Source organism: Osmia lignaria, chromosome 12, assembly GCF_051020975.1.
Source record: "Osmia lignaria lignaria isolate PbOS001 chromosome 12, iyOsmLign1, whole genome shotgun sequence".
NCBI classification, from domain to species: domain Eukaryota; kingdom Metazoa; phylum Arthropoda; class Insecta; order Hymenoptera; family Megachilidae; genus Osmia; species Osmia lignaria.
Window position 1 is genome coordinate 10,977,308 of NC_135043.1, and position 22,265 is coordinate 10,999,572.

Sequence of the window (22,265 nt, forward strand, 5' to 3'; positions counted from 1 at the left end):
AAACCTATGATATATGGCTATAGAGAACTTGATCAAAAATTTGTTTACCCTTTTCTTTTTAAAAATAAAATGCTTTGTACAATAAATTTTGTAACTAAATTTAACATTACAATGCGATAAGACTTTCAGAATTGTTTTAATCAGAAATGTAATATGCCTGTAAGATTATTCAATTACCATTCCACACAGTCTTTCTTCGTGTTGTACTCTTCTGTAGTTCTTGTTGTTTGGTATCTCACTTTCATGACTTTTGGATTGGCCAGTTTATTGTATACCACATGTATCAAATTGTATACATATTGTGTACACTAACTGGTCTGAGAATTCTGTAAGCACATCATTATATAGTATTTTAATTTTTGTATTAATGTATTTTTTCACATTTAAATACTTATTATTAAAACAGTGTTCTTTCTAATATTTCCCTATAAAGTATCTGTACTGTATTAATATTTTAAGAAATATAGAAAGATCATTAATCCTTAAATTAGTTCTTAAAATATATTTCAATATTAAAGTAGCAAATACACCATATACCATCAACTGAAAATATAAAATGCATTAAATACTTACACTCTTGAAGTATTAGAGTATTATATTAAATACATAATATAATTGAAGTGTATTAAAAAATATGTTATATTTTCTATTTAATTTAACATATGGTTTGGAATTGTTAGAATTATTGTAGTTTACAGCACAGTCATAAAACACACTTTTATAAGTATAGTTTTAGTGAATTACAAATTCATATTTGACTTGTTAAATTCTCATATTTATTTATTGAAATTAATTGTTTAAGTAGTATTGAAAAGTTTTCGCTTAATATTTTAATTAAAACAGTAATATGCATATAAGAAATTTAGAAAAATACAGTTACAATTGACACCATTTTAAAGTTGAGAAAAATAAATTTATCATAATTAAAAATTACTTTTGAAATACTAGCAAGAATTAAATATACTCGTTTTAAAATAAATTCCTGAACAATATTGTAAACTATTGTACTCAAAGTCATATTATATTTGTTAAAAAAATTATAATTTGTAATTTGAAAAACAAAAGATATCCAAAATTTCAATTAGTAGAAAATGGAAGAATATAGTATTTGTTTAAGGAATTACGTTTTGCAAGATAATACAAATGAAAATTTACAAACCACAGATATCTATTTATCAAAAGAACAATTATACTCATAAAATATTTTTTTAATTATGTATATTATATACAATAACATAAATAAATATCAGTTAATTCATATATGATAGTTGTGTACATAAACTTATTTTCTTTTTTTTATACTGGAATTTGAAATATTAATATCCTCAGTACAAAATATGTACTTATTACATGATCTTAATAATTTTCTGCAATTATTTACAAGTACACATTATTTACATTTACATACTTATATAGATTCACATACAATTATGTAAATGTACATGTTAAAAAAACATTAAGATAATGTTTTTGTAATGTCATTGGTGTTAAATTAATCAGTTGAAGTATTACAGTTAAGATTTAGATACATTTGTCATCCAAGATAGATAATAACTATGCACAATATCAATTATATTACATCTCAAAGCTATTCAACAGTTCAGTTATGCACTACACTATGAAAATTAATATTAATAAGAAAAAGAAAGGGGAGGATCCTTTATTTACACACGCATATATATAAGAACATTAATTGCCTCTTAAGAAATGTAAGAAGGAATCTTCAATTGCACTATTGATTTACACAAACGTTATAGGTGCATGATAATGTTAAAAAATCAAAAGCAATTATATATGTATATCAAAATACCTTTGAATTTAATTATTAGAATAGCAGATCAAATGTATCTTACTTTTATATTTTGTATCTTGCAAAAAAAGTCTAATATTGTACATGTACAAGCATGTTGGAATACTAACAGTTATTATTAAGATCAGGGATTGAAGAATTCAGCTTGGACTGCAGGAAAGGACTTGAATATTGTTGTAATCTGATCTAAACAATAAAAATGGGATATGAAAGGGATGTATTACGATAATGAAGAAATCAATTTGATAAAACTTTAAAAATATATTAAAAGTTATATGTAATTTAGAATAATATTATGTGTAAATCAGGAAAAAGACTGTAAATTATTTAAATATTTAAGTTTTCTCTATCATTCTCGCATATTAAAAACAACTTACACGATTATTTGAAAACTAACACAATTCAGGTACACACATTACAAAAATCTGTCCATTTTATATACACTATGTATGATTTATGAAATGTTAATTTTTCAACCGAATACTGCAACTATTTCTATCATTGTTAAGTTATTATGCCAGAAATTTTTTGGAAGCAAAGTTCAATTTCAAAAACACACACACACACACAAAAAAAAGCAAAAATTAATATGTACAAAAAGAACCGAAGCTACTACTTTTTTAAACTTTAAATGTTGTACATATTTTATACTATATTTATTAACTGATAGTCCCATTCTGCATAACACTATTACCAAGTCCGCTTTAAGTGCAAAATTTAAAGAAGACGAATAGTTACTATCGTCTCGATTTTGTAATATTATAGACTTGGTCAAAATAAGAACAGCAGAAAAGGACCAGAAACAAATAATAATGAAAAGCAGTAGAAACTCATATTAAAAATGCACTTTGGATTTATTTTCATGACCACAGCGATTACTACTATTAATATCAGCATGATTATTGTTATTTTTGCTACCATTAATTTTCAAATATATATGCAAATGAGAGAGTAGTAGTAAACTCTTAATCACACGTATGAAGCTAAAATAGTTCACTTCTTAATTAAAGTACACAGGTATTTCAGTAATAGTAGGATATGAATTTGAAATTGTAATACATATATTTTAGTAATACGGGTATGTGATAGCCAAGGCATGATGAATTAAATATCATTAAACTACTTCATGACTTTTATTTTTAATTAATTCTATATGAAAAAAAAAAATTGTATATCTTCAATATCTTGTTATGACTTATTAAGCCATATATTATAACTTTTATATTTTGAAATATGTGCACAGGGATAATTCATGTCTAAGCAAAACCTATAAATGATTTAGCGTACCAGTAAAATATATTACTACTTTTATATATTCCATACACCGTTATTAGTAAAAATAGAGAAGATAACTCTATGTATGGAATTTGTTATTTACTTTAATATATTACTCTTTAAAACGAAAATAGATTGTTAATTTTAGTTAATTTCAGGACTTGTTTAACCAGGAACGGTAATATATACTTTGGTATACATATGCTAGATTTTTATATTTGAGGATGGCCTTGACACATAGTTTCTATGTTACAACAAATGGGGAATTTTTGGAAGTATAAAATTAATCACGTGAAAAGGTAAAGAAAATAAATGTATGATTACCTGATATAAATCGCTTCATTAACCGTTTTAAGTATTCTATTTACAAGAATATTTAATATTTTCAGAAGATTAATAATATACTAGTTTGATAAATATATCTTAAGTACAATACTTACTTGTTCTGCATTATATTTATATGATGAGTAAAATCTGAAACTTGCATTTTCCACCTCTTTTTTTTTACTTAAAACTTATATAAAATTTTTATATCCATTACTTTTTAAATTGTACTGTTTTGAACAATTACAAATTTCCAGACTCTATGAAATTTATTAACTAAATAATTTTACCTCAAATTCGGTTACCTTATTAAAGTCAAATACAAATAATGTAATTTAACGTACAATATTACCTTAAGAAACTAAAATCAAGGCCTCCTTACTACAATCCTACTGCTTGACTTTAAAACTGATTTGTATAAAATATTAATACACAGTTTCCTGGACACAGTTTTTATGTACATACATAATATTGATATATTTCTAAAACTAAATGATCAGTTTTTCTACTCTTCTAGTGTAAAAAATATGAGATGTTCTGAAACAAAGAATGAACAGTCGTATAAATACACTTAAAACTTTTTTTTAAAGGAAGAGTATGAAAAACTGACCTCAGAATGATTATTCTGAGCGCAAGTTTTCTAGAACTACAAAAATATATAGTTGTTTATAGTAATATTATGCATTTTTTTTTATCAACATAGCAAGAGGATACGATATAAATATTCTACCAAGTATTTATTTGAATGAAAATCTAGATTTGTGAAGTGATATGAATTTCCAAAGAAATAATATCAGTTTGTACGAAAATTGTTACTTAGAAATATTAGAAAGTTTCTTTTTTCACTTTAATAGTTTCATATAAATCAAAAGAGGATTATAAAATTCAATCCGCTTAAGCCACGTTAATAAATGTAATTTAAGGTAGTTGTTCACTTTATCTAGTTTTTCATATACTATATTTGCACATATTCTCAGTAGAATACATCTAAATCCTCTGCTTATAACTGTAATATAAACATTTTTTTACTCCTTGGATGAAGAATTTATAAAATCCAACAATAGATAGTGATAATTGTGAAAACCATCCCATCAATACCAATACCAATTAGAATCAGCTGTAGAATGTACTGAGCTCATTACATATATATATATATGTATATATATATATATTTTTTTTTTCAAATTATGCAGTGGAACATATGAAGAAATATCTTTTAGTGTCTAAATGTTATATAATATTTATACTTTTTAACTTGTTCATTTGAAAATATCTTTTAGAAAAGAAATAATGTACAGTAAACAATAAACATATTATTAACTGTTTTTATGTTACTTGCACTGCAAATTAAATGATAACAAAACAAATGTTTTTATAATATTATCAAATATGCAAAACTAATGATTTTTACACAGTTTTACTGAACCCCTTACTTAAGTAACATTACACTATAAACTTTATTTCTGATGAAATAATTCCAGAAGCAAACTCAACATTTGTTATTTTCTTTCATAGGATACATGAAATAATTTAAAATTTAGAAAATTAATTAATCAATCTTTCCGAATGGGTGAATGTTTAGTAGTTCATAATTTTTAAGTGTATTTTTTTCTTTTTTTTCTTTTTTTTTTTTTAGTTAAACTAATTCATTTTTACCAACAACAACGCACTGCAGGAATTTAAGGCTGCACATGTTTAATGGCAGACTTTAGTTTAGATAATATTTACTTTATAATATACCAGTGTACTTCTGTTGTAGTTTAAAACGAATCTCTTTTTTTTTACATCAGGAGAGATCAATAAAATAAAGATATTTCTGATAGTATCTGCATCGTTATGATTATGGAACATGTCTAATGATTATAGTTGTACATTTGATGCAGTAAAAAGTCAAAGGTTAGTTATATCGAAGGGAAATCGTATCCAAGACTTACACTATCCGCTTGGTTGGGGCATACTTCCCGAAACACTTGTTCAATGAAAGGTTGTCTGAAAAGAAACAAATTTATATGTCAAAATAAATACATCAATTTAAATGTAAAAAAGTATTAAAAAGTTACAATTATTTCTCTATAGCAATGTGTTAGAAAATTTTCAAAATATTTCTACTTGTACATTTTATGAAAATTAAATTATTATATAAATGATAGATTTTAGATGGATTTAATTTTTGAAGTTAAGCCAAAAATGATAAACTACTTTTAGTCTTAGAAATACTAACCTTATAATTTTGTACTAATTCTATGAAACAAAACTCATATCTTTCTTTTAAATTAAAATTTAAAAAATTCATAATTATACATACTTAGCTGAAAGACCACCACCAGGAGGTAAATTAGGAAAATCTTGGTCCATGAGAAGTTGCAGCAATTTCAAAAAATCAAATTCATTCTCATCCTTCTGTTCAGCAACTATTTCTACAAATATAAAAGAACATGTTATTATTAAGAAATTTAATTAATGTCACAAATAAATTTCTCTACTGCTATTAAATATATTGTGCTTATATAATATCATATTTGTTATATGATATTATTTATACAGTGCCTTATATAAATGAATAATAATAAAATAATTAAAATACATGCATCTACTTAGGACTGGAAATGTTAACGGCGCTTTAGTACATTTCTTATGGAAGGCCTAAAAATATAATCCGGTCTTAAGTAGATACATTGTTACAAATATTTGTATAGTTTTGTTTTTAAAACTTATCCACCATTGGAATTGATAATATATATTTTCCAACTTATATGTTTGTTGCAATGTTCCTCCATAAGAAATGTATTATTGAAGGGAAACAACAAAAATATAATGGGATAGTTTCAAACTTTCATAAGCAACTATTCACCTACCTGTAATACCATTTTAATACTTGAAAAGAGGAACAAACAACTTTTAAATAGAAATTTTACTTACAAAAATGTTTAAAAAAATACCAACTCCAAGGGTGGAATGCATTTTTAAGAAAAAATAATTTCTGGTGTTAAAAGAGTTTAATAAGAGGACAAACAATTAATACAATTTGATAAAGGGGAAGACTAACACTATTAACATATTTATCATTTTTCTATCATTTTAACAGTATAAATAGGATATGCAACTGATATGACTCTAATATAATACTGTAATGTTAATATATTGCTGACAATTATTTAAAAATTGTGCACATTGTTTTAATGATAACTTAGTAGTTGTTAAAACAGGAATTGTTAAATATTATATAGATTTACAGATATTTGAAAAACATCCATTCAACTATTCTATATAAATTGTTTAAAATATATTTTAATAGTTGCTTTTTTAAATTTTATACTTATATACATATTACTATATATATTATTATTGGGGAAACTGACAACAATACAATGAAATACAACCCCATAATTGAAGATTGAGAGAATTAAAATTCATATTAGATGAAAAGTATATATTCGGTAATATTCACACATTAATACTATGAATGATAAAAATGAGTGAAATTTAAATCAATTTCAGTTATTATTTGAAAAGGCTAGTATAGAAATACGTTTTTCACTTTTCTGGGATACTATAGATATCATAAAAGTGCAGTTCAATTTCTTCTTGGACATATTTTATACGTAATTTTATATTGCACAAATATGATTATTAGAATACTTAGAATTTGGCCAACACTTTAGTAGTATTATATTTGTTTACATTTCAATTGTTACTTATAATTAGTAATTGCATTGAAAATTAGTAATTATAAATAACAAATTGACACAAAATATAATTATTTAAATAGATGAGTATGAAAATACATCCACTGGACAAGAATAAGTTTTCACAGTTTCATAACAGAAACATATATGTATATATACATACATATACACAGCCCTCTTCAAGAAATTAGAGGGACATGTAAGGTACAACGAGTATGTGGTATTTACTTAGAACACACTTCAAGATTTGACTAAATAAAATAAAATACATATTAAATATGTATTTCAATGTTTCTATAATATAGATTGCACAATTTACTGAAGTTTAAATAATGAATTATGTTATGCATTCTATTATAGAAAACGAAGTGTTAAAAGATAATTTTGACAGTGTATGTTTATAGTTATACTGGAACACATAGAAACATTTAATTATGAATTAAGAACTTGTCTGTAAGTTTCATATTTTATATATGAGATAAAATGTTTTTGTACTTGCAAGTATTGTATCATCTCAAAGACCAGAATATCAAATATTAAATATAATATAAATTGGCACTCTTTAAGAGTTGTCAGAATGTCAAGTATGCGTATGATAATGTGATTTCATATTAATGCAACAACAGAGAGAATATAATTGATGTGAATATGGATATGATAATGAACCTTTGATTCTCCTTTCAATGGCCATTTCCAATTCGGCTTCTTTTTTTTGAGCTTCTGGGCTTGGCTTTGGAGCAGCAGGAAACGTTACCAAAACTATACTCATGTTATCTCTGCTACCCTACAATAAAATAAAACAACTATCTATAGTAAATTATAAATAATTATTTCAAAAAAATACTCCCTATTTCTTAGTATAAATTTTAATTTTTGAACGCAATCAATAATTGTTGAAAACAATTTAATAAAATATCCTCTAATATTCATAAGTGGTCAGCAAGAGATATTCATGAAATTATTGACATAAAAGAGAAAGAAACAAAATAGAAGATAAAAAAACAGGATGTTATTCACAGTAAAATATTTAATGAAATGTGTTATCATTATGGTAATAATTGCTAAAAATTGTAGTATATTATTTTTTATCTAATTATATAAGTGATAAATTAATATTTCATAATACTTCAATAATATTTATCAATTAAATTTTCGAATGCAAAGGTATATATGAAAAATTTGTATACATATATATTGTGTGTTTATATTTGATAAAATTTCAGCACAGCTAAATTGAAATATTTTTAGCATTGAAAATGTTAACATTAACAATAAGAAACTTTTAATGAAGAGGTATGAAAAGCTTTAGACATCATTACCTTATAAAGACAGGTGTCTATAACCTGGTTTGTAACTGCTTCTAAGTCATCAGTAAGCAGCAACCTTGAATGTATAAAATTACATAGATCTTCGTTGTTCATTACATCCCAAATACCATCACACGCTAAAACTAGAAATTCATCGTGTTCATCATCTCTATCTCGAACAAATATTTCTGGTTCTGGGGACACTAACTGTTCACAGGGGCCTCGATCTTTTAAATTTTTGTACTCATAATCGCCCAATGCGCGAGAAACAGCTAAAGCTCCATTAACTCTTTGAATCATTACACTACCACCAGCATTTTGAATTCTTTCTCTTTCGGCTGGTAAGACAGGTTTGTGATCTCGCGTGGAGAAAACTGGATCTCCTGCTCGACAAAGTACAGCTCGAGAATCGCCACAATTGGCTATATATATATTTCTGGGAGATATAAATGCACAAACAGCTGTTGAACCAGATTTTTCTGTGCCAGAACTCATCTCTGGTAACTCTCTCATTTCATCATCCAATCGAAGAAAACCCGAATGAATTCCCTTGGCTACATCTTCAGCTTTAAATTCCTCCGTTTGCATTATACATTCTAACAAATGTTCTGCACTATGAGCTGATACTGATGCACCTGCGTGCCCATCAAACACTGCGAAATAACTCCAATCCGAGAGACCACCTTTCAAACCAGTTATGGCTCTATGAGCATCTTCCATCTCCATCCTCCAGCCTTGCATGCTGGCAACTCCATAACGTAATCCATTGCCAGCACCATGTTCATTGTATTTATCTGTTTTTGGAGTATCCAAAAGTGACCCCATAGTATATATTTGATATCTGCTGCCTCAGCTTAATTAATTTACTCCTTTTAGATATTATTTGACCAGCATTTTTTAACTGATCGTTCGAATAACACTTTTTCTAAGTTTTACCTAAAATAACAATAATATAAAAAAATAAAGAAATGTATAATTTTTACACGCTGCTAAAATAGGGAATGATGTAATGTGTATCAAAAATATTGTTTCTTTTCAATAATATAATTTTAAACTAGATGGAAAATAATATGTCTATGTTACAATATTAAAATTTCATTTTCAATTATCATTATATGACGTGATGAAAAAATGATTTATCTTGTAGTTATAATCGTGATTTAAGTACAGAAAATAGATAATTAAAACATAACACTGCTTATACACCGAACGTAACGTACAAAATAGTTTTTGTGATGAAAATATTTGAAAATGAAACAAGGGGATATTTGTATAAACGAAATGATTAGAAATTTATGGAATTACATTCAATATGTAATTATAACAGTAGTCCCGCAAATGTCGTGAATTAATCGAATACAGGAATTGAAAATCCTCGCTACGCGTAAGCTACATCGGATTTTAATGAGATACTATTTGGCAGTGCCAAATATCGCGACTAAAATAGTTTATACGCTCAGTCTACATATTTATGAAACTTACGTAGGAAGATCGTGACTAAATATTATCATTGTTCTTTTGCTAGGCTCATAGGCTCAACACACAGAACTAACGAAATCGACTTGCATGAATGGCGGATATACACTAGGAAAATATCTGCGCATGCGTCGGTTATTAATAGCATGTCTCATGGCGTCACGATCTGCCAATCAAATGCCCACGATTTCCGCTCAAGCCTGGGCAATCATATAGGATCCCAAAGTAAAATTAACTTGCGCGCGATACTGGAATTAACTCTCACCAAGAAATATATAAACAAAAACATGAAGTTTTTGCTCGATGATAAATTGTACATACTGTCACTGATTATGCTCTGTTTATCAGCATTGTCGTAGCCAGTAAACGTTGTTTAAATTTGGACATTTTGTAAATACGTATTTAGATTTCGAAATGTATTATAATGAATTTTTATCGATTTCATCGTATTATTGAATTCTTATTACATCAGATAATTAGATTTTGTAATGATGATGATTGTTTTGTAGGTATATAACATCGTAAACAATTATTACCCTCGAATACATGGCTACATTTTATTAAAAATTTTTCCTTTTTTTGCATAACATATTTAAGATTATTTCTGCTTACTTACAAACAGTAATATGTAATGTTTTTATATTTTTATATAAATTTTTAATATCATGAATACAGTTATTTGAATATTTTTATAATATACATTATCAATATACAAAGATTAAATACATATATACTTTTAAAACATTATCAAATAAAGTATATTTTAAGGATTACAAATATAAGTACAATGCGTGTATTTTTGGAAAAGCAATTTAATGCACCATCACAATTTGAAAAATAAATTTTTTAAATGAACAATTATTAATATGCTGCTAGAAAATAAATAAAATTAAATAAATTGATGAAAATGGAGTTTCTGTGTTTTATATACAAAAAAAGTAGTTCTTATATAACTACTTTGTTACAAAACCAAGATCTCTAGGAATCATGTATTGTTTAACTGTTTCATCAGTTAATTTATTTCTAGTTTCTTGATGTGCAGCAACCAAAGGTTGTAGGATATTAATTAATTCTTTTTTAAGTTCTCCTGTTAAAATTTTTCCACTAGTATAGCCCTGAAAAATAGAGTTATTGTATTGTATTCACGTACGTTCATTACAGATATTTGTACATCATATAAATATATTTTGGAAAACACCTTTATTTTCATTTGAACTTACTTTCCTAAGTTGCTCTAATTTTTCATCGTCTTCTAGAAAAAATCTTAACCATTGATACGCTATATCAACATCACAGTTACCTCCTAATTGTCTATGCTCTTCAACAGTAGCTTGTCCTCCTGAGAATGCGTGTTTGTTAACTTTATTTTTTATTTGTTTAGCAGTGTCTGTCAAGAATATTGCACTATTAGTATCACTAGCAGACATTTTTGTTTTAGAGCCTTGTAATGCTGGGAAAAATACAGAATGTAACAGAGCTGGTTTGGGATAACCAATTTTTGGTGTGACATCTCTTGTCATTCTGAAGTAAGGATCTTGATCTATAGCACATGGAATCAAACAATGAACCTTTGCACTTTTAAATATAAAAGGAAAAGATCCAGAAATTGCAGGAGCAGCCTGAGTAGGTGGAAATGCAATTTTTCCAATAGGATCGCTATCTCCAAATCCAAAAATACCTTTCACTTGGTTAAATGTTACACTTCTTTGGATCCTAATCATATTTTGGTAAAATGCAGGATTATTTCCAATATGTTCTAAATTCGAAAAAATGAATGTGTTTTCTGGTTTAAATCCAAGAGCAATAATGTCCTTTGCATTATTATAGGCCAACTTAATTGCATCCTCTACCTTTATATTTTTCCATATTGCTTTCTCATCATCAGTTAACTGTATAACTAATGGAACGTGAAATACATCTTGTAACCATTTGCAAAACATGAATGGTACAAGATGCCCCAAATGCATAGAATCTGAACTGGGACCTCTACCAGTATAAAGGTAAAATGATTTTCCTTGTTCATAAAGATTTAAAATGGTGTGCATATCTCGATGAGAGAAGAATATCCCTCTTCTGAGGAAGTGATGTGGTTTTTCCCCTGTAATTTTCTCAAACCTAGTCAATAATTCCTCATCAATTTTTGAACTTCCAAATTTTTCTATAACAAAGAAAAATTTTCTCAAACAAAAAAAAAGCGAATTTTGAGACTATAACATACATTCAAATATATATACATATTATGTACGAAAGAGAAAAATGTTTTTTTGTGAAGAATAATCTATGTACAACTCACTAATTAATTTGTCATAGTCAATTCCGTTCTCATTTTGACTCTCAACATCCCAAGGAGTTACAATATCTTCCTCGTCCATTCTTCCATTTATCGTCAGCGCATCAATTTCTACATTCTCCGTCGTCATATTTCTTTATTTTCTATTTCCTTCTGATTTTTTAAATACAATTAAACAAGGATACGCATGAAAAATATGTCAGTGTATGTCATATGCTATGCAGGTTCTATTACAAAGTTTTCGAGGTTATGTCGTTCTGTAATCTTGACACGGTAGTATCTCTGCGCACGCATTTGTACGGTCAAGGTAAGAAGAAATTATAATAATCCTATCTTTTCTATCATATACTATGACAATTGTAATTGCAATGTTTGATGATCTTCTACGTTTGACGACTAATACGATTTTTGTATTATATCAATAACTGTCAAATTAGTGACCGATAGAATATTTTCTTCTAATATGTTTCTGACACATTTCTATGAAACTGTTTATTATTGCATAAAAATCCGTCGGAATGTCAGTTGATGTAGCAATCATTACATGTAAATTAGCTATAATCCTCTAGAAAATTCGCCTTTAGGTTTATTGCACATGGCATGTGTCTACGTTTACATGTATATGTATATTTGTAATAAAAAAATTACATGAAATATAACAGCTTAAAAAATTATCACTTCTTTTCTAAATCTTCATCACCAGATCCATTATGTTCTTCTTCTATATATGTTTTCATAACAATGCATTTTGTCATGTGACAAGAACAAGGAACTTCATGTTCAACTTCAAATGAATCCAAAAGTAACAATTCTATGTTATATTGCCTAGGATTAGTATTGCTTTTAGTTAGCTCTAATTTAAATGCAATAGGTTCATCCTTTGTTACTTCTATATCTGTAGGTAATACAATAGCAGTTTGTTTCCAGTGAGTAGCTTTATAAAAAGGGCTTGTAGATAATTCTGATCCATCTGGAAATTCAACATCAAACCAAATACAAATCCCTTGATATCTTCCATCTTTGTTACAGACAGAAACGTATTCTTCTCCCCCAAGTTGATCTAACTCTTCCAAACTGATGCATTGTAGATCCAACCAGGCCAACAATTTACCTCCAGCTAAAAGATCTTTTTCATTTACAAGTAGTATCTCAGGTTTCATTGATCTTGTTTTCCTGTATTCTTCTCCAATACATCTATAATACAAAAAGACTTTAAATATTGTACTAATGAAATTTTCAGTTTTCTTCACTAAAATATTGATTATTACTTCATACTGACTCCATAAACGTTGTTCCAAAATTCGTACATGGATGGTAATTGACATGGTGATGCATATAATTTAGCAACGCACGGAAACAACGTGCCATTTTCTTTTAAAAAATTATTCCTAGCAAAAAGAACAGAATTCAACATTCCTTCATGCACAAGATAAAATCCCATCCATTCCGAAATTATTACATCCACTTTTTCTATATCATTTGGATCAATATCTTCTACCTTGCTATGGATTAGTGTAATGGTATTATTTAATTTGTTTTCTATTATAACTTGCTCAGTAAGTTTTATTAAATCACTTGCTTCTACTGCATAAACCTTTTTTGCACCTGCTTGTGCACAAAATATTGATAATATTCCTGAAATTAAAGTTACCAATCCAATAAAATTCACGTAATTTTTAGTCCGTTAAAGTTAATTACAAAACCATACCTGTCCCTGTACCAACATCCATAACAACTTTATTAATGAACATGTGTTTGCTATTCATTATTGCATTTTTATAAGCAAGAGTTCTGGTTTCATCTCTTAACATTAATTGATGTACCTATAAATTCCAATTAAAAATATTACATCTTTTCTTTGAATCTATGTAATCAAACAAGTACTATATTACTTACATCAAGTTCTTCATAACTTTTAAAATATTGATTCATGCTTTCCATTTTTTGTTGTTGTTCTAACAATATCAAACAGTTTTTAATTCAATATTAAAAAACTTGATTTATATTCTAATATTTTATAGAAATCAACCTATAATTACTAAAATAAAATAATACTTTCAAATAAATTGTGATCGATACATTCAAATGTGTTTCAAGGAATTCATAACCTTAATTTTTAACCCAAAAGACAAGAGTAACATTTTAAACATAAATTTCCATGTAAATAAATGTATATTGTTTTTATATAAATACATGATTATAATTATAGTAATATTTAACAATTAGAATACATTAATGTTTATATAGTTTATATTTGTATCACCTTGATTCAATGATTAATACTTAGGATTAAGTGTCCTGTTTTCATTAAACTTCTGCTGTTCTTTTTCCTTCATAAGTCTTTTGTACTCAGCTTGCTTCTCAATTTGTCTTCGTTTTCTTTCTAACCGTAGCAATTCTTCTTCGGATATTACTAAAATTAATTATATTCAATTTAATATCAACCATTATTACTGCATCTATAACTAGATCTATTACCCGCTGTTTGATCTTGTTTTTTCTGTTCTTGTTCCTTTTGGTAATTTGTGTCATTAGATTGGAATTGACCTTTTATACTATTTGTAATTTTTACAGGTATGGACTGTGCTTTCTGTTCAGTAGAACTTTTTAATCTTGAAAATGTTTGGATCATTGTTTGTCCTTTTTGTTCGACAGGACTTTTTGATCTTGTTACTGATTGCTTTTCTTGATCATTTTCAATTTTAGGCTTACAATTATTTTCTAGAAAGTACATAATAAACACATTATATTGTTAAGGTTTTATAAATAACAAATTCTGTAAACATTTTATTTACCTTTATGTTCTCCATTCTTATTGCTTATAAGTGGAGTTGACTGAGCACACGGTTTAAATGTTTCAATCCTCTCTTCTGGACTTATCCTACTTTTCAAATCTTCTTTTTGGATATTACAAAAATTTGTTATCTTTTTGAATAGCTTTTCTATCTCGTGCGCTAGGTCATTACCAAAACATGACAATACTTTTTTAAAGGCATCCGTGACAGAACCCTAAATGCAATATTTGAAAAACTATTGTTTATAATATACAGAAATATAATATAGTGAAATACTTTAAACATACAATTCGAGCAGAATATATTGATGACCCTTTAATATCACCTTCTGCATAACAATATCCCATATCTTCATGAAATGTTCCATCATTTAACTGGATTTTAATAAATGTGACACATCCACAAATATATTTACCCATAAAAGATTCAACAAAATCTGAAATAATTAAGAAAATTTAATAACATTAAGAAAAGATGAATAAAAATAAGAATATATACCAATTGACTGATTAGTAACAGTATGATTCCATTTTCCTTCTCCAAATTTTTGATTTGCTAGTGATATTAATTCATTGTTTAATGTTAATGCTTCTTTTATGTCAAAATTCCGAGAAAACATAGTAACCGTCGTACTCTGTTTTACATTTGTTGATGGCTGAAAAGATTAACCTTGGTTGTAAATTACACTTGATTTAATAAGTTAGACTCACCAAACTTTCTTATTCGTAAAATATTTACAATTTTAATACAAGAAGGATAATTAGTTGCATTGCTCATAGTTCTACCTAACCGTTTGAACAAATTTTGAATTTTAGACGTCAAAAAGGTAAAACTGGGTAAAACAGACCACAAATTTAGTTCCTCGGTTTTTCAGTAGGGCGCAGTTCGTTCGTTTTCTGCGCTCGACCACGCGCTCATTCGCAGCTCGTATACGTGAATATGTGTAATTATTATATTAAATTGTGTATTAGATATCAAAAATACAAAAAACAGAAAACAAAGTTGAAGAGAAGACCGGAGTCGTGATTTCTGACATCATTTCCACATTGTCTTCAGAAATGCGTAAGCTGAAAATTGATACCCTATTTTGTCGATATAGATACGAATTAAAATAACGTATTTTTCATTTATTCTGCTTTTATAATGATAATTTATTAAAAACCATTAATATCTTATGTATTTTTCTATCTTTTTTCTTATATTTCGGTGCTTTAAAGTGAAAAAAGTAATCTTGATCATATTTCAATATGGCGTTGATAATTTTCAACGAATCTTTCCATGCTTTTAATGTTAAAGTTTCAAAGCAATTCGAAGTTTCTACCAATGCCTGTGATTGGTCATTCCATTATGGCGTCCTTCTATTTGGACCAATCAGATTCATCGTTAAAGGGTGCGTTGCGCGGAGTGTGGTGGAGTGCAACAGTCCTCTTCGAAGCTTCGTCTGTTTGGCACGTGTCTGCAACAGGTAAGATTAAATTATCTTCAAATATTAAATTAAATTGCCGATCGGGTGTTAAAAGTACAAAAAACAGAAAAAGCCATCGAAGAGAAGTCTAGATTCTTGATCTTTGATATTAATTCGGCATTTTCTTCAAAAATACAAGAGTTGAAAATTTGTGCTCTTGCCGCGATTGTACAATGAGGTTGGAACAGCAGAATTTGAATTACTTTCCCTTTTATATCGTTAATTTCCTAACCAATATTGAACGTTTTTAATATTCTTTCACACAATTTACTGTTTGATATTTAATAACGTTTTTTCTTGAGCATCGTAATACATATGTATAGATAAGTAGATAGGTAGGTAGTGAATAAAAATAATGCTCCTTTTGTTGTTCGTTTGCACAACAGTCAAAAACGTTTTGCAAATGTACATCAAGAGGATGATGGTATTGAATAAAAATAAAAAAATGCATAAATGGAGGGTGGATGGGATGAGGTAGGGCGGGTCTCCACCCGCAGCAACCTCCCCGTGGTGAGACCTGGGAAATCGTTATTATTTGATGACTAATTAATAACTGTATCATTATTTCTATGGTATATTTATTAATTATGCAGCAAATAATACGAGCGAATTGGCTGCGAAAATGCTTTTTTTCTATTTAATCGCTGTTATATTTTTTTCAGGAACTATGTCTTTAAGATTCTGAAGTGTACCACATTACAAATACAATTTTACGGAAAGAAAATTAATAATGATGAATGCATGGCCAGTATTGTTTAATTATATGTATACTTATACATATAGCATACATGTGTCATTTAGGTATTTGCGAAAGGTAACGTAGTAAAAGCATGCCGTTAGTTGGATGCAATAATTCAGGTGGAGCTTAAATCAGTTTCTGCTCAGCTTAATTTTCGATCAAACATGGCCTGTTTTACCGATGCGGAATTCGGAGTTCGTATGAAAAGAACAATTATGCTTTCCACCAATCAGAAGCGATCACGAAGGATCACAAATCACTGTGAAAAATCATGAGTGATTTATAAACTGCAATTCACGCCATCTGTAATTAACTAAACTTTACGCTTTTACTGTAATATAATACATAAATAGGTATAATATGCAGATTTCAAATAATGATTATATAAAATTTCTGCAACATAACAATGTCATAAGAGAAAATATTGCAATCAATTGCAATACATTATATAGTAGTAATGTTTAATAGACTACAATTAAATAGTATAAGGATTTTATGAATAAATATAAACAAAGTTGTCTTCTCTTTCTTTATGATATTAACTTTTTAAATTTCATAGAATTTAATTGAATAATGTTCCATTTCAAAGTTAGTTTAATTTAGTTTAGTATATTGTTCTCTCTGGTCCACTTTCAAAAGATGATAGATTTTTAAATCAAGATTTTGAAACAAGTCTTTAATACTTATTTTAAATATAGAGTATCCTATCTTTGAAACGTATAATATAAGTTACACCACCACTATCTTGCAAGGAAGGCACACGCTTTTCTCGCGCAGTATGGCTCGCTCGATTCCAGTCGTGATCCGTTCGACCACGTTAATTCGTAGAGGTTTTCTTTCGTTTACGAACCAAATCGTGCGCAAATAATCCAGAATTCATCATGGATGACGAATGGGGTACGCTGAAATAAATTGACAAACATCTTAATTACAGTATCATCGCACTTGAGTTCGTGGTAACGAAATGATTTTAACCTTCAACTTTACAGATGTCGAAAACGCAGAGGCGAAATTCGACCTGGCTATCAGATCCAACAAGTGGGAGGGTGAAGATGAAGATGAAGACGTCAAGGTTCTATCTTTATTAATTTCCTATTTTTATTTGTAATCAATATTTTAAAAATCTTGTATTATATCAATGAGATTGCAGTATGCTTAACCTTTCATGGAGTAAGTCAACACGAGACTAATAGCACGACAATTGATTACTGTTGAAGAAACTTGAAGCTTGCTATTTTATTTTAATTAAGTCAAAACTGTAGTTGAGATTGATATTAAAATTAAATTTAATGCAATGAAATTTAATTTGAAATTTATATTTATATGTATATGTATATACAATATAATGATATTTCATATATTGAAATTAAATCTTTAAACTATAGTTAGTTTAAAAGATTAAGTATTAATAAATTTTTTATTATTTATATTTGTTAAACAATATTTTGAAGAAAGAAATTCAATTAATAGGATAGCTGGGAAGATGTCGAAGAAGAGAAGAAAGATGTAGAAAAACCCGCTGAGGTGCCTAAGGCTAAGCCAAAGCCAAGGAAAGCTTTGGCAGAAAGAATTGAAGAACGTGAGGTATATTTACAGTTTAAATATTCTTTCATGTTACTAATTTAATATTAATAATTGAGTATTGTAATATTTAACTAAAGCATTTAGTTATCCGTTTGTTCAATGTTTATTAGATCCATTTTGTTATTAACTTTTTACATTTGAGTAGTACTTATACATATAATGTCTGATTATAAAATTAATATCTATGTTTTGTTTTTCTTCTTTTTTTAAATGTAGAAAAAAGCGAGAGCAGAAGCAGAAAGAAAAGCTAAAGAAAAGGAAGAGGCATTGACACCAGAGGAGAGGAGAGCAGAACAATTGAGACGTCAGAGGCTTCAAGAGGAAGCCGATCTACGTCTTGCTATGGAGACTTTTGGTTTGTCCAACCTTGTTGATTTTTCTCATCGCAAGCCGCACAGAACCGAGAGGAAATGACTTCGCTAAAATTTTTTATTTATTAACTCTTTGCGCTCCTATTTTTTATTCAATATCACCTTCAGAAAATTATGTAACTAATTTAGTTAACATTTTATTAGACAAAGAGATACTACCTTTGAAAGTATTAAAATTAGTATTTTACTTACAAGATATCAAAGAATATGTATTAATTTATTAATCATTGATTTTCGAAGTTTTTTTCTTAATTTTTGCAAACATAACGATTGTCATGTTTTTCCATAAGATTAGCACGTTATTAAATTATAATAAAAAAATTAAATTACTGGAATATAAATCAAAGTACAAAATTCATTATTAATTTATTCCAATCTTATTTAATTATAATTATTTGTAGTATCTAAATTTTTAATTTAATTGATATTTTATTTAAGTTTTAGTTATGTGAAATTATTGAAGTTTTAAACTTTTTTAATTTTATGTTTTTAAAGTCGTTTTTATTCTTTTATACAATTATGATTTAAAAGGAAACAAGGATCTGAAAGTTGTATTTATTTAAAAAACTATAATTGGATTGCAAAGGGTTGATTTATTATTTATGCCTTAAAACAAGTTTTTAATGGCTTAATTATTTTTTAAAGCATTGTCTTTCATAAATTAAAATAAAATCTAATCATAAGTATTGGGTACCATTAGTGTAAAAATTTGAACTGGATTATTTTGTAATTTTTAAATGCATTCCAATTAAGGAAATAACTTTCTACAATCAACATTAAATTCACAAAGAATCTTTCTCTTGATTTTAAAAAGACGACAAAATATTTTTTTATATGAATTTATATAGTTATAGCAATTCTACAAATTTTTGAATAACTTTTATACATTAAAAAGACTTCACTTCAATTTTAAATACTATTGCTATATAAATGAAAAAACGTTTAAATTTTAAAGTCATACACTGATAATTTTTTATTTGCAGTGCAATTGAAAAAAAATTGATTTTGTGTCAGGAACTGTACTAGAGATGTAAAGATGTATTTAAACAAGCTAATATTACCTTTGAGGGAAAATATAAAATTGTCATTGTGTAAAAAATAAACATTTCTCTTTCATGAAAAAACAATGCAGAAGTGTCTTATTTATCAACATTGATCTCCTGTATCGTTCCTGATAAATATTTAATTTTCATTTTAAAAATTCATATTTTGTTTAATATATTAAAGTAATGTATAATTTACTTTTGTATGCAGCATATTCAATTTCTACATTAGACTTTTAAATTACTTGTTCATTACAATGTTAAATATTGTGAAATAGAAAAAATAGTACTACAATTTTATATATGAAATGCAAAAGCAGTAATTTAAAATGTAATTATGTATAATACTAGAATGATATAAGAAAAAAGAAATAAGTAATTAATAGTTATTGAATTTTAATGATTGAGTGAGATTGTACGTTTTCTTTCATTAAGAACTTTTGCAAGATTATCTAATCAATCAAATCTACAATCTCTAATATTCTTCTAATGAAATAAATTTATCAGTAGTTTTGATTAGCTTTTTTTTTTAATTTTAGGTGTCACAGAAGAGTCTGTGTTGAGCCTGGACACTACAGTGCCTAACACAAAAGAAGAATTTGAACAGTATGGAAGTGTACTTACACAGAAGTTAAACCAACTTGCTAAAAGTGCTGAATTTCCTCCATTTGCAGAAGAACTTATTAAATGCGTTGCTCTTAATTGTAAGTATGTTATATTCTAATAGAATAAATTAAAAATTTAGAAAAATGTATACATAGTAATAATAGAGCGATATATAGAAATTCTTTAGCATAAAATGTAAATCTCGTTTACAGTACCCTCGATGCATTTGAAGAAAGTAAAAACAATGATTGATAATTTGTTAATTGAAAAACAGAAGATTGAGAAAGGCGAGAAGGCGAAAAAGAACAAAGGCAAGGGAAAGGCAAAACTGAAAATTGAGGGGGACAATACTCTTTTGAGCGAATATGGCGACTATGTTTACGATGAATATGATGATTTCATGTAGCGACCTTTTCATCCCATATTCTTATTTCCTATTTCCTTTTCTAGTCGCCTAAATACATGCAGATGGTTATTAACATTTTTGCAAATTTTATATCATTTATTCTCTCTATTATTGAATTCCCTGTTTATTAAATTTTGGTTTGAGGTTGTTATCTTAAATATTCTTATGTATATATATATACACATATGTATTAGAGTAATGTACATCTATGAGATGTAAAAGAATCTTATTACGAAGTGTTGTTAATGTGTTTGATATACGACTGAACAGATTTTAATATTCGATCTATTCAATTATCAGCACTTCCAAGAAATCAGTAGCTTTTTAAATGTGTCAAATTTAACCACGTTTATATTGCAATTAATGCAAGTTGTATTGATTGAAGTTCATAAGACGATGCAGTGCTAACATGATTCCAACAACGACCATCACAACGCAAGTATTGCTGAACAACTGAATAGTAAAATAACTTGCCAATTGTAGTATTTATTCTTTAAAACAAATATCATGCTCATACCATCAATATTCGTCTATGGAAATATACATAAGCAGTTATAATTTTATATTTGCATTGTGCACATAATTTTTTTTTTTGTTTTTATATGTAATAATGTTCGAGTAATATATGTATTTCATTTTGAAAGTCGTTGTTGTACAGTATAAAGAATAACCATTGAGGCGTTTATAAGGAATTTAATGGTATTTTATTAATCTTTTTATTACATGGAATCTTTCACAAAAGATATACATAGTAAAGTGAAAAAAATAAAATAGTTGATCAAAAATTTGATTTGAATATGGACGAAATCTTCGCGCTTAAACTATTTCTCATTTTGTTTACCTTTATCGCAGTAAAACTAAGAACAACGTTTATTTTATTATAATTTCTTTTTTTTTTTTCTTTATCTTAACTATTAGTAAATATGCTCTATTATATCATATATGTATATATACACTTGCATTGTGTTAAATTTACCTTTATCATAATAAATTAATTTTTCTTAGTTTTGTTGCAATATTTAAATGAAAATAATCATTTTTATCTTCATTGAAGTACATTATATTTTTAAATTAAGTACAATAAATTT

The 22,265-nt window shown here is 27.2% G+C and overlaps 5 protein-coding genes and 1 long non-coding RNA gene across 11 annotated transcripts; 2 read left to right on the forward strand and 4 right to left on the reverse strand.

Moving 5' to 3' along the window:
- On the reverse strand, positions 1-10,016 carry LOC117610082 (protein phosphatase 1B). 5 transcript variants are annotated; one of them, XM_034337040.2, is made up of 6 exons: positions 9,885-10,016; positions 8,415-9,338; positions 7,762-7,879; positions 5,715-5,826; positions 5,344-5,398; positions 1-326 (listed from the first exon to the last, which is right to left on the reverse strand). In XM_034337040.2, the coding sequence occupies exons 2-6, from the start codon at positions 9,225-9,227 to the stop codon at positions 309-311; spliced, it is 1,116 nt and encodes a 371-aa protein (XP_034192931.1). In that variant the 5' UTR covers positions 9,228-9,338; positions 9,885-10,016; the 3' UTR covers positions 1-308. The 5 variants fall into 5 exon arrangements, with proteins under 5 accessions (XP_034192931.1, XP_034192927.2, XP_076547421.1 ...); XM_034337036.2 differs by lacking the exons at positions 1-326; positions 9,885-10,016 and adding exons at positions 1,495-1,996; positions 9,708-9,853; XM_076691306.1 differs by lacking the exon at positions 1-326 and adding an exon at positions 1,496-1,996.
- Positions 10,017-10,662: 646 nt separating this feature from the next.
- Positions 10,663-12,615, reverse strand: TrpRS (Tryptophanyl-tRNA synthetase). Its single transcript, XM_034337034.2, has 3 exons — positions 12,172-12,615; positions 11,099-12,036; positions 10,663-10,993 (listed from the first exon to the last, which is right to left on the reverse strand). Exons 1-3 carry the CDS (start codon positions 12,296-12,298, stop codon positions 10,832-10,834), a joined length of 1,227 nt encoding a protein of 408 aa, XP_034192925.2. The 5' UTR covers positions 12,299-12,615; the 3' UTR covers positions 10,663-10,831.
- An 82-nt stretch (positions 12,616-12,697) lies between these two features.
- Positions 12,698-14,506, reverse strand: LOC117610083 (Arginine methyltransferase 8). The gene is made up of 5 exons (XM_034337041.2): positions 14,432-14,506; positions 14,065-14,123; positions 13,877-13,991; positions 13,437-13,803; positions 12,698-13,362 (listed from the first exon to the last, which is right to left on the reverse strand). The coding sequence occupies exons 2-5, from the start codon at positions 14,107-14,109 to the stop codon at positions 12,843-12,845; spliced, it is 1,047 nt and encodes a 348-aa protein (XP_034192932.1). The 5' UTR covers positions 14,110-14,123; positions 14,432-14,506; the 3' UTR covers positions 12,698-12,842.
- LOC117610084 (uncharacterized) lies at positions 14,432-15,822 on the reverse strand. Of its 2 annotated transcripts, none has more exons than XM_034337043.2 (6): positions 15,702-15,822; positions 15,462-15,618; positions 15,251-15,399; positions 14,964-15,177; positions 14,647-14,889; positions 14,432-14,581 (listed from the first exon to the last, which is right to left on the reverse strand). In XM_034337043.2, the coding sequence occupies exons 1-6, from the start codon at positions 15,738-15,740 to the stop codon at positions 14,445-14,447; spliced, it is 939 nt and encodes a 312-aa protein (XP_034192934.2). In that variant the 5' UTR covers positions 15,741-15,822; the 3' UTR covers positions 14,432-14,444. The 2 variants fall into 2 exon arrangements, with proteins under 2 accessions (XP_034192934.2, XP_034192935.2); XM_034337044.2 differs by having other exon boundaries at positions 15,674-15,796.
- Positions 15,823-15,938: 116 nt separating this feature from the next.
- Positions 15,939-17,280, forward strand: LOC143305936 (uncharacterized). The gene is made up of 3 exons (XR_013063181.1): positions 15,939-16,025; positions 16,260-16,428; positions 17,091-17,280. It is a non-coding gene; the product is annotated as an uncharacterized LOC143305936 (long non-coding RNA).
- Positions 17,281-17,899: 619 nt separating this feature from the next.
- On the forward strand, positions 17,900-21,250 carry eIF3j (eukaryotic translation initiation factor 3 subunit J). Its single transcript, XM_034337114.2, has 6 exons — positions 17,900-18,064; positions 18,157-18,239; positions 18,638-18,751; positions 18,968-19,106; positions 20,705-20,869; positions 20,984-21,250. The coding sequence occupies exons 1-6, from the start codon at positions 18,049-18,051 to the stop codon at positions 21,175-21,177; spliced, it is 711 nt and encodes a 236-aa protein (XP_034193005.1). The 5' UTR covers positions 17,900-18,048; the 3' UTR covers positions 21,178-21,250.
- The last annotated feature ends 1,015 nt before the right edge of the window (positions 21,251-22,265 follow it).

Coding starts and splice junctions, on each gene's coding strand:
- LOC117610083 (XM_034337041.2), bottom strand. CDS start 14,109: ATGGAAAGCATGAATCAATATTTTAAAAGTTATGAAGAACTTGAT. Junction 13,992..14,064: donor AAAGTTATGAAGAACTTGAT/GTAAGTAATATA, acceptor TGGAATTTATAG/GTACATCAATTAATGTTAAG. Junction 13,363..13,436: donor GTTTATGGAGTCAGTATGAA/GTAATAATCAAT, acceptor TTTGTATTATAG/ATGTATTGGAGAAGAATACA.
- LOC117610082 (XM_034337036.2), bottom strand. CDS start 9,227: ATGGGGTCACTTTTGGATACTCCAAAAACAGATAAATACAATGAACAT. Junction 7,880..8,414: donor TAGACACCTGTCTTTATAAG/GTAATGATGTCT, acceptor ATTTTATTGTAG/GGTAGCAGAGATAACATGAG. Junction 5,399..5,714: donor GGTGGTGGTCTTTCAGCTAA/GTATGTATAATT, acceptor GTTTCTTTTCAG/ACAACCTTTCATTGAACAAG.
- eIF3j (XM_034337114.2), top strand. Junction 18,752..18,967: donor AAAGAATTGAAGAACGTGAG/GTATATTTACAG, acceptor TTTTAAATGTAG/AAAAAAGCGAGAGCAGAAGC. Junction 20,870..20,983: donor TAAATGCGTTGCTCTTAATT/GTAAGTATGTTA, acceptor TCTCGTTTACAG/TACCCTCGATGCATTTGAAG.
- TrpRS (XM_034337034.2), bottom strand. CDS start 12,298: ATGACGACGGAGAATGTAGAAATTGATGCGCTGACGATAAATGGAAGA. Junction 12,037..12,171: donor TGACTATGACAAATTAATTA/GTGAGTTGTACA, acceptor TCTTTGTTATAG/AAAAATTTGGAAGTTCAAAA. Junction 10,994..11,098: donor AATTAGAGCAACTTAGGAAA/GTAAGTTCAAAT, acceptor TCTATTTTTCAG/GGCTATACTAGTGGAAAAAT.
- LOC117610084 (XM_034337043.2), bottom strand. CDS start 15,740: ATGAGCAATGCAACTAATTATCCTTCTTGTATTAAAATT. Junction 15,400..15,461: donor TGTTACTAATCAGTCAATTG/GTATATATTCTT, acceptor TAATTATTTCAG/ATTTTGTTGAATCTTTTATG. Junction 14,582..14,646: donor AAAACAAGATCAAACAGCGG/GTAATAGATCTA, acceptor AATTAATTTTAG/TAATATCCGAAGAAGAATTG.